Source organism: Anomaloglossus baeobatrachus, chromosome 3 (assembly GCF_048569485.1).
Source record: "Anomaloglossus baeobatrachus isolate aAnoBae1 chromosome 3, aAnoBae1.hap1, whole genome shotgun sequence".
Classification (NCBI taxonomy): domain Eukaryota; kingdom Metazoa; phylum Chordata; class Amphibia; order Anura; family Aromobatidae; genus Anomaloglossus; species Anomaloglossus baeobatrachus.
The window spans coordinates 661,543,084-661,556,034 of record NC_134355.1 but is presented as its reverse complement, the minus strand read 5'-3'; the positions used below and the strand labels follow the sequence as shown (position 1 = coordinate 661,556,034).

The following is a 12,951-nucleotide window of genomic DNA, read 5'->3' as shown; positions in this document are numbered from 1 at the left end:
GGGTGATGCAGGATGATAATGAAAGGTAATTAAAGAGAATCTGTCCACAGAAAATAAGTGCTCAAACCAAGCACAGGCACTCACCAAACGCCCGGTTTGACTGATTAACTTCGTACACTTTCCAACCCATATGTCTTCAGCCTCTCGCTGTTGGCTCCTGTCCTGAGCTGTCCATGTAGGAAGAGGAAGATTGTGATACTTAGAAAACCAGTACTTAACTTCTCACCCAAATCAAAGGTGCAATGTGCACCTTAACACGTGTGGCCTAAACATTGAATGTCTGCTAACAGAGTCCATTTCAAGATTCTTTGTACAGGCAATCAAAACAGTAAGTGGAAAAGTTTCCTAAAATTTAAGGATTTGTCCAAGAATTTAATAAAAATGTCTAGATTATTATAGGAGACGTGATAAAACAACAAAATATCTTGTTCTGCCTAAGAAAACGCTCATGCATGTCCTGCAGTGAAAATGTTCCAATTTCCTGCAAGTGACCGCAACTGACAATCACTGATTTGATTGGTTACGGGCCAACCATGGTACCCCATACTGCAGAAACTAGTGAGAGTCTACAGTGGTTACATGTGGCAAGGATATCATCAGCACTGCAGGACGGTTAAAGGTCGGCAGGACAACTGAACTTGAATTGGTGGATTTACCATGTAAATGAAGGTTTTGTTATTTTATCACATCTAATGCCATCTAGATTTAAAACCCCTGGACAACTCCTCTTAGATAAGAGTGCGACACTATCAGAACCGCGTGGTGCTCCTGAGGTCCAGCAATATGGCTCACTCACATTTTCCACATCGTAGATCAGTCAAGAACGGATCAGCTACAATTTTTTTTCAGGGTATCCTCATCTGAGTAAGCAGACAGAATCATCATGAGCAGACATTTCGGTGAAATATAGATTCCCAAAAGTGTAACATGGGAAGTAGGAGTTGAAAAGTGTCTTAAGGGTATCGGGAAAAAAAACCACCAACATTAACACTCTGAAACCTACATTTAAACAAATAATACAAAAACTATAAAATATCTTCAAGTAATGAAGTCTATATATTATGTGAGATGATGGTCACTGAGGCTTTTTCTTTTTAGGTGAAGCTCTAACGCACTGAAATGAAAAACTGAGTGAAGTAGTGTTTTTGCTAAAGAGGCATAAACTTGGGCAACCATGCTCAATGAGGAAGGAATAGGAATAGTTCAGCTTTTCTTCAATTGTCCAAGCATGCCCAATACTGGATTGAGCTTCAGGGTGCTCTTTTACTTGGCCTAGTCTCATGGGTGCTCAAATGTGTCATCCATGAAACAATGAACACAAAGCACAGGCTCAGTTCACTGTATGATGTGTGCAGGCACCCCAATGAGAACCACTTACAGTTAACGTTTTTGTATTTAGTGTGCAAAAAAAATGTAAAAAACTTCCCTCCCTTCCCGGGAAATGCTATGTATATGGCTGTATGTGGGCTGAGAGCCTAATCATTGACTTCCATTATGCTCATTACTCGAGTTAAGCCCTTTCAGACCATCTGACCTGCTTGGCTTGAGAACCGAGCACCCAAGCATTTTAGTCGTCACCCATCAGTAATGAGGAACAAACCACAAGATTCAGTGGAACCTTTGCTATGTCACCATTGGGGAAAAAAAACAAAAAAAACAAACAAGCAAGGCACCATCATAACTACAAGTTAAGGCGAAGAAATCCTTGTCGAACGAGGACAAGCACTAAATAAGGGAAAGAAAAAAAATGAGGGAAAAAAAAGAATCTGCTAATCTGGGTGTAAAATTGGTGTCTTTGGCAAAAATGCTATGACGATGACATATTCCAACATTTTATTGGTTTCACATTTCCTTTTACTCAGTCTGCAGTGCAAGCATAGCTTGAGATATAATCTATTATTTTCCCAGTCCAATAATTTTTCAATTGATCTTCATGTTGTTTTGAGACATATTACTGGCCTCATACTACATACCAGTGTGCAGCAGCAAAACAGATGCCCACATAGCAGCCATTTAACATTTCTTGGAAGGATTTTTTTAAGGCAACGATTGATTCAGTTAATACTAGATTTCAATTCCTCCAGTGCTACTTTTCCAGTTACAGATGATGGGAATTTTGCCTCAGACTTGTTGCTAAACCCAGACATTGTGTTGTGCCCACATTCGCGCACAACCACAGGATCCGGGAGGGGTATTTCAGTAGCACTCGCTCCTTATCTTCTTTTTCCTCTTCATAAATCTTATCAAAATCTGCCATTCTCCATAGTCAAGTGGAGGGCACCACAGCTTTTTTTTTACCTCATCCCCTAGGAATGTTACCGGGAAGCTTAGGCCTCCATACCCTGCCACTGCGTCCAGAGGTAAAATTGTGAAGTGCTTGCAAAAATTACCAAATCTGCAATGTTCTTTCTTTGAAAAATATTCTCCATTGTCAGGGTATTTTTAAATTAATAGTATGCAACTTGTAAACTAGATCAGGCAAAGTTTCCATGATGAGTATTTAGTGCATTCCACTTTATTTGGTGCAATGTTTCAAAACTCATTTCAAGCCTTTCACGCTCTAAAGTTCAACTTACCCCAGAAGTGGCCTTACTCAACTTCTCTATTTCGTCAATGAATAAATGTCTGTCTAAGCTGGCTGTTAAACGTCTGATCCCTACTCATTGGCTCACCCCTTTTATGCCGTCTAAGGCTACTTTCACACTTGCGTTGAACGGTATCCGTTGCATTGCGTTGTGTAACGGATGCAACGGATGTGTTGCATATAGTGACACAACGGATGCAACGGATGCTGCAAAACAACGCAATTCGTTTTGATTTTTTTTTTTTTTTTTTCCCGGTTTTACCAGCGGCAGACTATAGTGAACGATCAGCTGATCGTTCCCTGCAGCCGGCCGCTGGGTGATCAGCTGATTGCTCCCAGTAGCCGGCCGCCGGGTGATCAGCTGATCGCTCCCGCCCGCCGGGTGATCAGCTGATCGCTCCCGGCTGCCGGGTGATCAGCTGATCGCTCCCTGCAGCCGGCTGCCGGGTGATCAGCTGATCGCTCCCGGCCGCCGGGTGATCAGCTGATCGCTCCCGGCCGCCGGGTGATCAGCTGATCGCTCCCTGCAGCCGGCCGCCGGGTGATCAGCTGATCGCTCCCTGCAGCCGGCCGCCGGGTGATCAGCTGATCGCTCCCTGCAGCCGGCCGCCGGGTGATCAGCTGATCGCTCCCTGCAGCCGGCCGCCGGGTGATCAGCTGATCGCTCCCTGCAGCCGGCTGCCGGGTGATCAGCTGATCGCTCCCGGCCGCCGGGTGATCAGCTGATCGCTCCCTGCAGCCGGCCGCCGGGTGATCAGCTGATCGCTCCCTGCAGCCGGCCGCCGGGTGATCAGCTGATCGCTCCCTGCAGCCGGCTGCCGGGTGATCAGCTGATCGCTCCCGGCCGCCGGGTGATCAGCTGATCGCTCCCTACAGCCGGCCGCCGGGTGATCAGCTGATCGCTGTCACTTGCCGGCGCCCGGGCATGCCGGCGGGCGGGCGCTCAGCTGAGCGCTGTGACTTGCCGGCGGCCGGGCATGCTGGTGGCCGGTCATTCAGCTGAGCGCTGTCGCTTGCCGACGGCCGGGCGCTCAGCTGAACGTTCGGCCACCGCGAGCCAAAATAAAGTTTGATTTAAAAAAAAAAAAAAAAAAAAAAAAAAAAAAGAGCATGCGCAGTGAAATCCAGAGGATTCCGCTGCTCAAAATAACGTTACATGCTGCGTTCCTCCCGCTGGGCGGAAGCAACGGAGCGTCGCCCAGCGGAAGCAACGCAGCTCCTTTTGGTACAATCCGTCAACCATACAAGTCTATGGGAAACAGCGGAATCCGTTAACGGATTCCGCTGTTTCCCAAAAGGGCGGATTGTAACGGAAGGAAAATAACGCAAGTGTGAAAGTACCCTAAGAAACAATTGCTAAGTAAAATCAACCTTTTGTATCATACTGAGGACCTAGCCTCTTTTGCACACCATAACCTTGGATCCTTCTAGAAGATCTGGGACCCTTGGTGGCTTACATAAAATCCACAGAATACTTGGCTGAAATCTCTGCAGTCGATGCTAACCCCCTTTGACTGGTAGACTCTGTGACATATCTAGAGCCAGTTGTATCCCTATAGAATTACCTTAACAATTTTCTTTTCTTTTACGCTGACTGAGCCAAATTCTCTCTCCCCATCCCACTCCCTCCCTACTCTCCCCTACACTTTCCTTTGTCTTCTCTGTCCCTTAAATTGCCACCTCATAACTGAATCAATATTTCCTCTGCTATTGTGGCACCCTGGACTAGCCAGGTCGTCACAGGTACTACAACACAACACCCCCCACCCCGAGATAGGCACATCAGTCAGACACAAATCCTTGTTGCCTCCCTCTAGGGGCTTATGTCCACACCAGGTGGGGTGGAGCCAGGCAGTTGGCCCCACCCACTGAGTTCACAGTCCTGGAGGCGGGAAAGGAAGTTAGTTAAGCTCGGGCAGAGCTAGAGTGCAGTGAGAGTTGAGATCTGAGTAGGAGTCAGGAGAGGAGTGAAGTGGTAGTAGAGGAGCAAACTGACCGTGTCCGGGTACGTGGCCCGGGCACCAAGAGCAAGGTTGACAGATGGTGGTGGCCGTCTGCAGGAGAGGCAGATGGACGCAGAACCGTAGCACCGGGGACGGGCGGTGGCCCGCTGGTACCGAACCGGGGAACGAAGTAAAGCCAGCACAAACCGGCAGGGCCTGCGGACCCCGACCAGGCTTGGAGTTGCCGTTAAATAGGTCAAATCCGTTAGTGACCGGAACCCCAGGGGGTTTCCAAACAGCCAAGACCCGATTGAAGGCAACCGTCCATACAGCACAAGGGAAATACAGCTACCGTCACAGCTAGAGTTCCCAGGGCCAGAGCCTGCGGGCAAAAGGGCTCCTCCAACCCATATATACACGCTGGGGAGCGGGTTACTGGTGGGAAGCCATCGGGACCGAACACACAAAAATGGTGCAGGGAAAGGCAGCCACCACCAACCGTCTGGGAGAAACCACAGCAGCCGGCTGCGGGACCCGTCCATCCAGCCGTTTGTTTTACCAGAGACTTGCATCCGTTTGTGGCTGAGTGATTACTACCGTGCCGTCCGGCACCCCGTTGCGCAGTTCCAGTGCCCCCTGCACCTTGCCCAGCCCTTCTTCCCCTTCACCTCAACCGGACCCCGGGACCACCAACCCCCTACCCACGGAGGGGGGAAAACATCTCAGCTTGCTCTCTAACAACGCTCCCGGGATCCCCGTCAACAGCAGCGGTGGTGCCCAACCTCACCACAACCCATGGGTGGCATCACGGACCAAATCCCCAAACCAAACTTCTCCCCTTTCACTCACGGGCGAGGAGCGCTGCTCGAGTCCCCGGATCCGGCCCACCGCTCGAGCCACCGAGCAGCAGCAGCAGCGCCGGACCCGAGCGTGGTGAGCGCAGCGCCCTCCCCACTTGCGACAACTTGGCGTCACGAACAGGATCTTACCATTCTACCAGCTGGTAGAGGTGCGCCTTGTGTCCCGCCAGCGGTATCTGGCCAAAAAACTTCAGAAGCCGCCATCTTGGGCACGAAGATTTTCCCGCTCGAGCGTCTTCTCAAGCTGTGGAGGCGCCAAATCTGAAACTCCGCCCCTGAAAGGGAGGTGCTGAAAAAAGACCAAGGGGGGACGGATGGCGTCCGGCCGCATGTAAACCACGGCTATAAAAGCAAGGACGCCAGGACCCTGCAGCCATATTTGGTTCCTGGGAGATACTGGATGGACAGTGCATACTGGCAGCGGTAACATCGAAGTCCCCGCGCCCGCGCCTGGTACCGCGGCGTGGGTGGAGATCCGGACTGTTCAGCTGAGCAGCCGCCTGCAGGTCCAAATGCAGCTCCTCCTGGAGGAGTGGGAGGCCGACATGGCGGACGTGGTGGCGGCCATACGGAGACGCGAGGTGGAGGAAGAATTGGAAGAGCGGGTAAGCGACCCACTCCAGTGTTCCTACGGGATCGGTCACTGCGGCTGAGGGACCTGGTCTGCGCCCGCTCGCCCTGCTGCCTCCCCCGCTACCCGTGTTGGCTGCTGCCGCCCCGCCACTAGGCTCGCTACCCGCTCTATCGGTAGCGGAACCCTGCCCGTCCGCCCAAGCGGACCAACCTGCAGCCGAAGCCCGCAGACGCCCCGAGCCGCTTCCCTGGAAGTGCCCGAAGGCATCATCCGTCTGCGAAGACTTACTGGTGGCACCAGAAGTGACCGTGCCCAGTCCCATTCCGGCTCCGGAGATCCGTCCCCGTGCAGGAGGAGGCGGAGGTCAAGCGGGAGAGGACCCCTGTACCCATCCCCACGCCTCGACTGAGGCTGCGCCGGGTCGTTGCTGCAAGGCAGCGCCCCAGGCCATGTCACCGCGGGACCTTCCACAGAGGGCGCCAGTTGTGGGCAGTATAGTGGAAGGCCCGTGGGGCCCGACCCGCACGCAGGGGCAAGCAGCATCCCCTTACTGGGACAGGGAACCGACCCCGCTGGGCCGAGAAATTGCGGAGAGGGAAAAACGGAGGGCTGAGCTGATAGCCCACACCATACAGGAAAAAAAAAGAGCCTCCGCAGAGCCACCTTCCGGGTACGGGGCCCGATCCATGAGGGGCAAGTAAGAAGGTTTGATATCAGTCGGGAATATGGATTTATTTTTGAGCCGGGCCTGGAGGCCGAGGTGTTTGTGGCCTGACGGGACGTTAATGCTCATCTGCCAGAAGGCCACCCGGGCCGCAACCTGCTCCCAGGTGACTTAGTCAAGTACACGCGGCACTGTGGAGAGAGGGGCTGGTTTGCCCTGGATGCCAAGTTGAGAGGAGGCCAGGAGGCCCAAGAACTGGCCCAGCCCCCTCCTCCGGTCTGCGTTGTGGATCTAAAGTAAGGCAGCGGTCCCTCCGTTGCACCGTTGTCCCCGTTGGGACCACCAGTACCGTTAACCTGTTAAATGGAAAGTAATCAACCGAAGATGTCACCTGATTGTTGATTGTGATTGACCCGGTCGTTGCCGGCAAGTTGTCCCCGTAGGGACTCTTTGTTACCGTGCATAAGAAACTACTTATGGACACGCCTGAGAACTAGCAGGGCACCCACAAACTAGTGGAAATGTAAATATGTTGGCATGTTTCCGTTGCCGCCTCCGGAGAGGCTGATTTGGAGGATGGGCCTGGAGGAAAGAGATGGCCCAGGCCCGCCACTACCGTAACCGGTGGCGATCCTCAGGGGGTCAGGGGTCCCCCATGGACGTGGGGTCCCCTGAAGTGAACGTAGGGTGCGAAACACCGTACCCGTTCCCACTTGGGCAGCCTGGATCTGGACTGGGGTCAAGGGGTGCTGCCCACTTCTTAGGGGCAGCATCAGGGCCAGGTTGTTTGGGTGGGAGAGCGAAAGCCGACCGTTTTTATTAATAAAAATGTCTACCGTTTATAAAGTTAAAGTACCGTGCCTCCCGTTAAGGGAAGATCCGTAACAATACTTTGTTGAATGTTTTCCATATGTTTTTCTACTTTTTCAGTTTGGTAATGGACGGGCAGCCCGCGGACGGTCTGCATTTTTACCAAGGGGGAATGTGGCGCCCTGGACTAGCCAGGTCGTCACAGGTGCTACAACACAACACCCCCCACCCCGAGATAGGCACATCAGTCAGACACAAATCCTTGTTGCCTCCCTCCAGGGGCTGATGTCCACACCAGGTTGGGTGGAGCCAGGCGGTTGGCCCCACCAACTGAGGAGTTCACAGTCCTGGAGGCAGGAAAGGAAGTTAGTTAAGCTCAGCCAGAGTTAGAGTGCAGTGAGAGTTGAGATCTGAGTAGGAGTCAGGAGAGGAGTGCAGTGGTAGTAGAGGAGCAAACTGACCATGTCCAGGTACGTGGCCCGGGCACCAAGAGCAAGGTTGGCAGACGGTGGTGGCCGTCTGCAGGAGAAGCAGATCGACGCGGAACCGTAGGACCGGGGACGGGCGGTGGTCCGCCGGTACCAAACCGGGGAGCGAAGTGAAGCCAGCACAAACCGGCAGGGCCTGCGGACCCCGACCAGGCTTGGAGTCACCGTTAAATAGGTCAAATCCGTTAGTGACCGGAACCCCAGGGGTTTCCAAACAGCCAAGACCCAATTGAAGGCAACCGTCCAAACAGCACAAGGGAAATACAGCTACCGCCACAGCTAGAGTTCCCAGTGCCAGAGCCTGCGGGCAAAAGGTCTCCTCCAGCCCATATACACGCTGGGGAGCGGGTTACCAGTGGGAAGCCATCGAGACCGAACACACACAAAAGGTGCAAGGAAAGGCAGCCACCACCAACCGTCCGGGAGAAACCACAGCAGCCGGCTGCGGGACCCGTCCATCCAGCCGTTTGTTTTACCAGAGACTTGCATCCGTTTGTGGCCGAGTGAGTACTACCGTACCGTCTGGCACCGCGCTGCGCAGTTCCAGCGCCCCCTGCACCTTGCCCAGCCCTGCTTTCCCGTCACCTCAACCGGGCCCCGGGACCACCAACCCCCTACCCACGGAGGGGGGGAAAACATCTTAGCTGCTCCCTAACAACGCTCCCGGGATCCCCGTCAACAGCAGCGGTGGTGCCCAACCTCACAACAACCCGTGGGTGGCGTCACGGACCAAATCCCCAAACCAAACTTCTCCCCCTTCACTCACGGGTGAGGACGGAGCGCTGCTCGAGTCCCCGGATCCGGCCCACCGCTCGAGCTACCGAGCAGCAGCAGCAGCGCCAGACCCGAGCGTGGTGAGCGCAGCGCCCTCCCCGCCCGCGACACTATCTTCCAGCATACATGTATTTGATTTTTGCTTCACTGTCTAGCTATGCCAATCAAGGGTATACATTATGCTGCTTTCCTGACATCACTCATTTATATTCTCGAAGTGACTGCCACCTGTGTATTGTATGCTCAAGTTTGCATCTCACCTACAGTATGTTTTTTGTCCTACTTATCACATGACACCATATGAGTAGAGCTGAGCGGATCCGGACTGTAAAAGTCCGGATCCACGCAGCTGCGGGCTGAGAATACTAGCCCCCAGCTGGCTTTATCTTGGCTGGGTATCAAAATTGGGGGGGCCGCATGTCTACATATGAGTTGTTTTTGTTATTATAATCTGTTATAGCTTAATAAACAAGACTTTAAAAAGAGAGAGTATTTAGTTCATATTTACCACTGCATATTTTTAAGTGCAAAAACTGCATTTTTGGTAAAAAAAACAAAAACGCAGGTGCACAAAGATGTGAAACTCTTATTTTTACGATTTTCCCACATATAAACCCTTTGCATTCTCACATGAGCATCGAAGACCCTCGTTTAAGTAAGTTTTTGTAATTATAATGTATTTGCACTTCATTTTTTTAAACCAATCCTTTTGTTTCTCCCCACTTTAAGGAAGGTTTAATTAAAATTAGTTAAAATGAATGATATATGTTAATACTAAAACAATTAAATCCAAGCACTTGGCACTCAAAAAGAAATTAAGTACAGAAATTAATTATTGGCAATCCAGAAAATCAGATAATGGTTCGGTTCCAAAGCCTGGACCTTCATCAGATAATACATAAAGAATATAGAATCAATATTATAGAATGTAAGGCATTAGTAAAAGAAAAGAAAAAATATCAGTTAAAAAAATTGTGACTCCTGGCAATGGTAAATGATGTATAATTGTTTAATAGTAAATATATTTATACAGCATCCGTCATATTACAAGGATTGCAGAGAAAAAATGTATTACTGGTACCAAAAGGTGAGTGGTAAGGTGCATAGAATGATTTTTTTTAACTTTTTAATCTTTTGATAGCCCTGTCCAGAAAAATGGCAGACAATGGCTTTTATTTTGCTGGATCAGAGCGGAAGTGAATTTTAAACTATCTGCAAATTATCAAATGTGGATTATTGTATTATTCAAGTAGAATTAAATTCTATTTGAATATATTTACTCCTCTCTACTCACCGGGTGTATGGACGCACCCAGCGGAGTCAACGGCTCTGACTGCAACATATTTTCTCTCCTACCACTTATCCTCCTCATTTCTCTGTATTTTCAGGGCACCCATGTCATTCCATTATTGGGTTCCGTACTGAGGGATAAAAAATACTTTGAGAAACCTGATGAGTTTTATCCAGAACATTTTCTCAATTCCCAAGGACACTTTGTGAAAAATGAAGCATTTTTGCCATTTTCTGCAGGTACTGTAGTGCGTGGGCCGATATTACAGATCTGATTCCAGGTTACTTGGTTGTTTAACTTGAATGAGGAGGGAACATGTTTCCATATTCAGTGGTTGGGGCCATTGGTTGGGTCACTGTACTGGATGACATATAATAAATGGTACAGATGTACTGTAGCAAAGTCGTGCATGCAAAATTCTGAAGAATTCTTAACTATTAAGATAATAGTTTATATATTGCACAAGCACCCTATCAAATTAATTTATATTAAAAGCAGTGAACACCTTAATCACACATTAAGCCGAATATATACCCTAGACCGCACCCCCTTAGCTAATTAAGACTACCTAATACACAGTAACTATAATTAATGACCCAAGACCAAACCTTCTAAACACAGACCAGACCCTTAGAGCATATTCCCAAATTATTTAATTATCCCCTGTGGATAGGGGTTAACATACAGATTGCTAAGTTTACAACCAGTGAGACCCCCAGCAATGCCAAGAATGGAACTTGAGAACAAGACCCTCATCCTTAATCCAGTGGAGGTGCGCATGCTCAAACTTCCTTCCTTTATTTGTCCATCGAGTTGCTGAAGGAAACTGTAGAGTACTCTGCTTTCATCATTTCAACAACAGACAATACATGGAGGGAAGACTGAGCGTACACATCTCCTCTTTATTCAAGCGGAGGCTGATGGATGTTAATTTGCAGTATTTGGAGGGACCCTTTAGTGTAATCAAGAATTCAGATCATAGTAACTTAACTCATACAGACCCTAGACAGACCATCCAAACTAATATAAACTCTTACACCAGTCCTCCTAAACTAATTCAGGGCCTAGACCAGACCACCAAACTAATAAATGCTTTTATACCAGTTTTTCTAAACTAATACAGACCCTAGACCAGACCATCCAAACTAATAGAGACTCTTTCACCAGTCCCCCTAAACTAATTCTAAATATACACAAACCCCGACGAAGTAAACTAATACAGATCCTAGATGGCACCTTTTAAATAATGACTGTAGACTCACCAGAAAAACCCAAGACCAGACCACCTAAACTCGTATAGACCCGAGACCAAATTCTTTAAACAACCACAAACCCCATCAGACCACAGACTATGTGTCTTTCAAACTTAAACTGTATAGACCCTGTATAGACCCCTACCAAGACTCAGCGCATTTTCATAATTTCTTCTTCCTGCAGCTTGCATTCATCTTTATTTCTGGGTGTTTTCTGTGGAGCCACCTGAGAATGAAAAAAAACTGCAGGAATGAAAAAAAACAAACCATAGAATCATAGAATGATAGAGTTGGAAGGGACCTCAAGGGCCATAAGTTCCAACCCCCTGTAAGTTCAGGTTTTCTTAAATCATCCCAGCTATATGATTATCAAGTTTCCACTTGAAGATTCCTCACTACCTCCCATGGTAGCCTGTTCCACTCTCTGACTGCCCTCACTGCCTCCCACCTGTTCCACTCTCTGACTGCCCTCACTACCTCCCGTGGTCGCCTGTTCCACTCTCTGACTGCCCTCACTGCCAGAAAGTTTTTCCTAATGTCTAAACTGAATCTCCTTCCTTTTAGTTTCATCCCATTGCTTCTTGCACTTCCTTGTGCTAATGAGAATAGGGGGGTTCCCTCTGCACTGTGACTACCTTTCAGATATCTGTAGACTACTATTAAGTCTCCTCTCAGCCTTTTTTTGCAAACTAAACATTCCCAGTTCCTTTAGCCGGTCTTCATATGACATGGTTTGCAGACATTCTACCATCTTGGTTGCTCTTCTCTGGACTTGCTCCAATATATCGATCTTTCTTGAATTGAGGGGCCCAGAACTGTACACAGTATTCCAGGTGGGGTCTGACCAAGACAGAGAATAGGGGAATAATTACAGTCATGTCAGGACACACTATGAAGGCTTATTTTGTAATTGTTTATCCTACTTTTTACATCACGTCCTCTCAGTTTATAGATCTCTACTTGTAGTTCAATGGGAACCACATAACTACCGTATTACTGTAACTAGCTGTGTACCTGTGGGTTCATCTCGTAATTATGACATGTTTCTATAGAAGCAAAGATCTTTAAAATCTTAATGTTGATACAGAAAGTGTTACAAAATTGGAAGATAATGGAAAACTGGGATAGGGTTGGGCATCTTCACTCGAATACAAATAGAAGGCCAGAATTGTCATGTCTGACATTTTCTTTTAATTATTTTTTTCCTAGGTAAAAGACGGTGCACCGGCGAGATCCTGGCTAAAACTGAGCTGTTTCTTTTCTTTACAAGACTGCTTCAAACCTTTACAATTCAGGCTCCTCCTAACACGGAGGTAGACATTACGCCTGTGTTTGGATTCACCAACACTCCCATGAGCCATAAAATATGTGCTGTTCTTCGTCATAATGACTAAGAAGGTTGGATCAAAGTGGGTAGAGGATCTTTGAGGAAAAGAAAAGTAGTTGAAGGTGGACCCTTCTTGTGGCCACGTGACTGGTATCTTTCTTTCATCATCACTCCTTGTTTACAGCACTTCATGATGATGCATTGTCCATCTGCCCTCGGTGGCTACAAGACTCCACTGCTGAGACATTTAGGAAAATCTAAATATCTGGCCAATTTGTTTCTTCTGGTTATTAATGTCCATAGTTTGAACATTATTATTTTTATTCTATTTGAGTGTCACATACAGTAATGCTTTCTCAAACGCCTACATTAAGTCAAGTACT

General features: G+C 48.6%; 1 protein-coding gene and 1 pseudogene across 1 annotated transcript in view; one reads left to right on the top strand and one right to left on the bottom strand.

The window, feature by feature from the left end:
• LOC142297004 (cytochrome P450 2K4-like) overlaps positions 1-12,635 on the top strand; it is a 59,807-nt gene extending 47,172 nt beyond the window's left edge. Inside the window, exons 8-9 of the mRNA XM_075341211.1 lie at positions 10,086-10,227; positions 12,451-12,635. Coding sequence (XP_075197326.1) covers positions 10,086-10,227; positions 12,451-12,635 — 327 coding nt within the window. The remainder of the gene's footprint in view (positions 1-10,085; positions 10,228-12,450) is intronic.
• Positions 1,770-2,257, bottom strand: LOC142297005 (cysteine-rich hydrophobic domain-containing protein 2 pseudogene; annotated as a pseudogene).
• Positions 12,636-12,951: the final 316 nt, after the last annotated feature.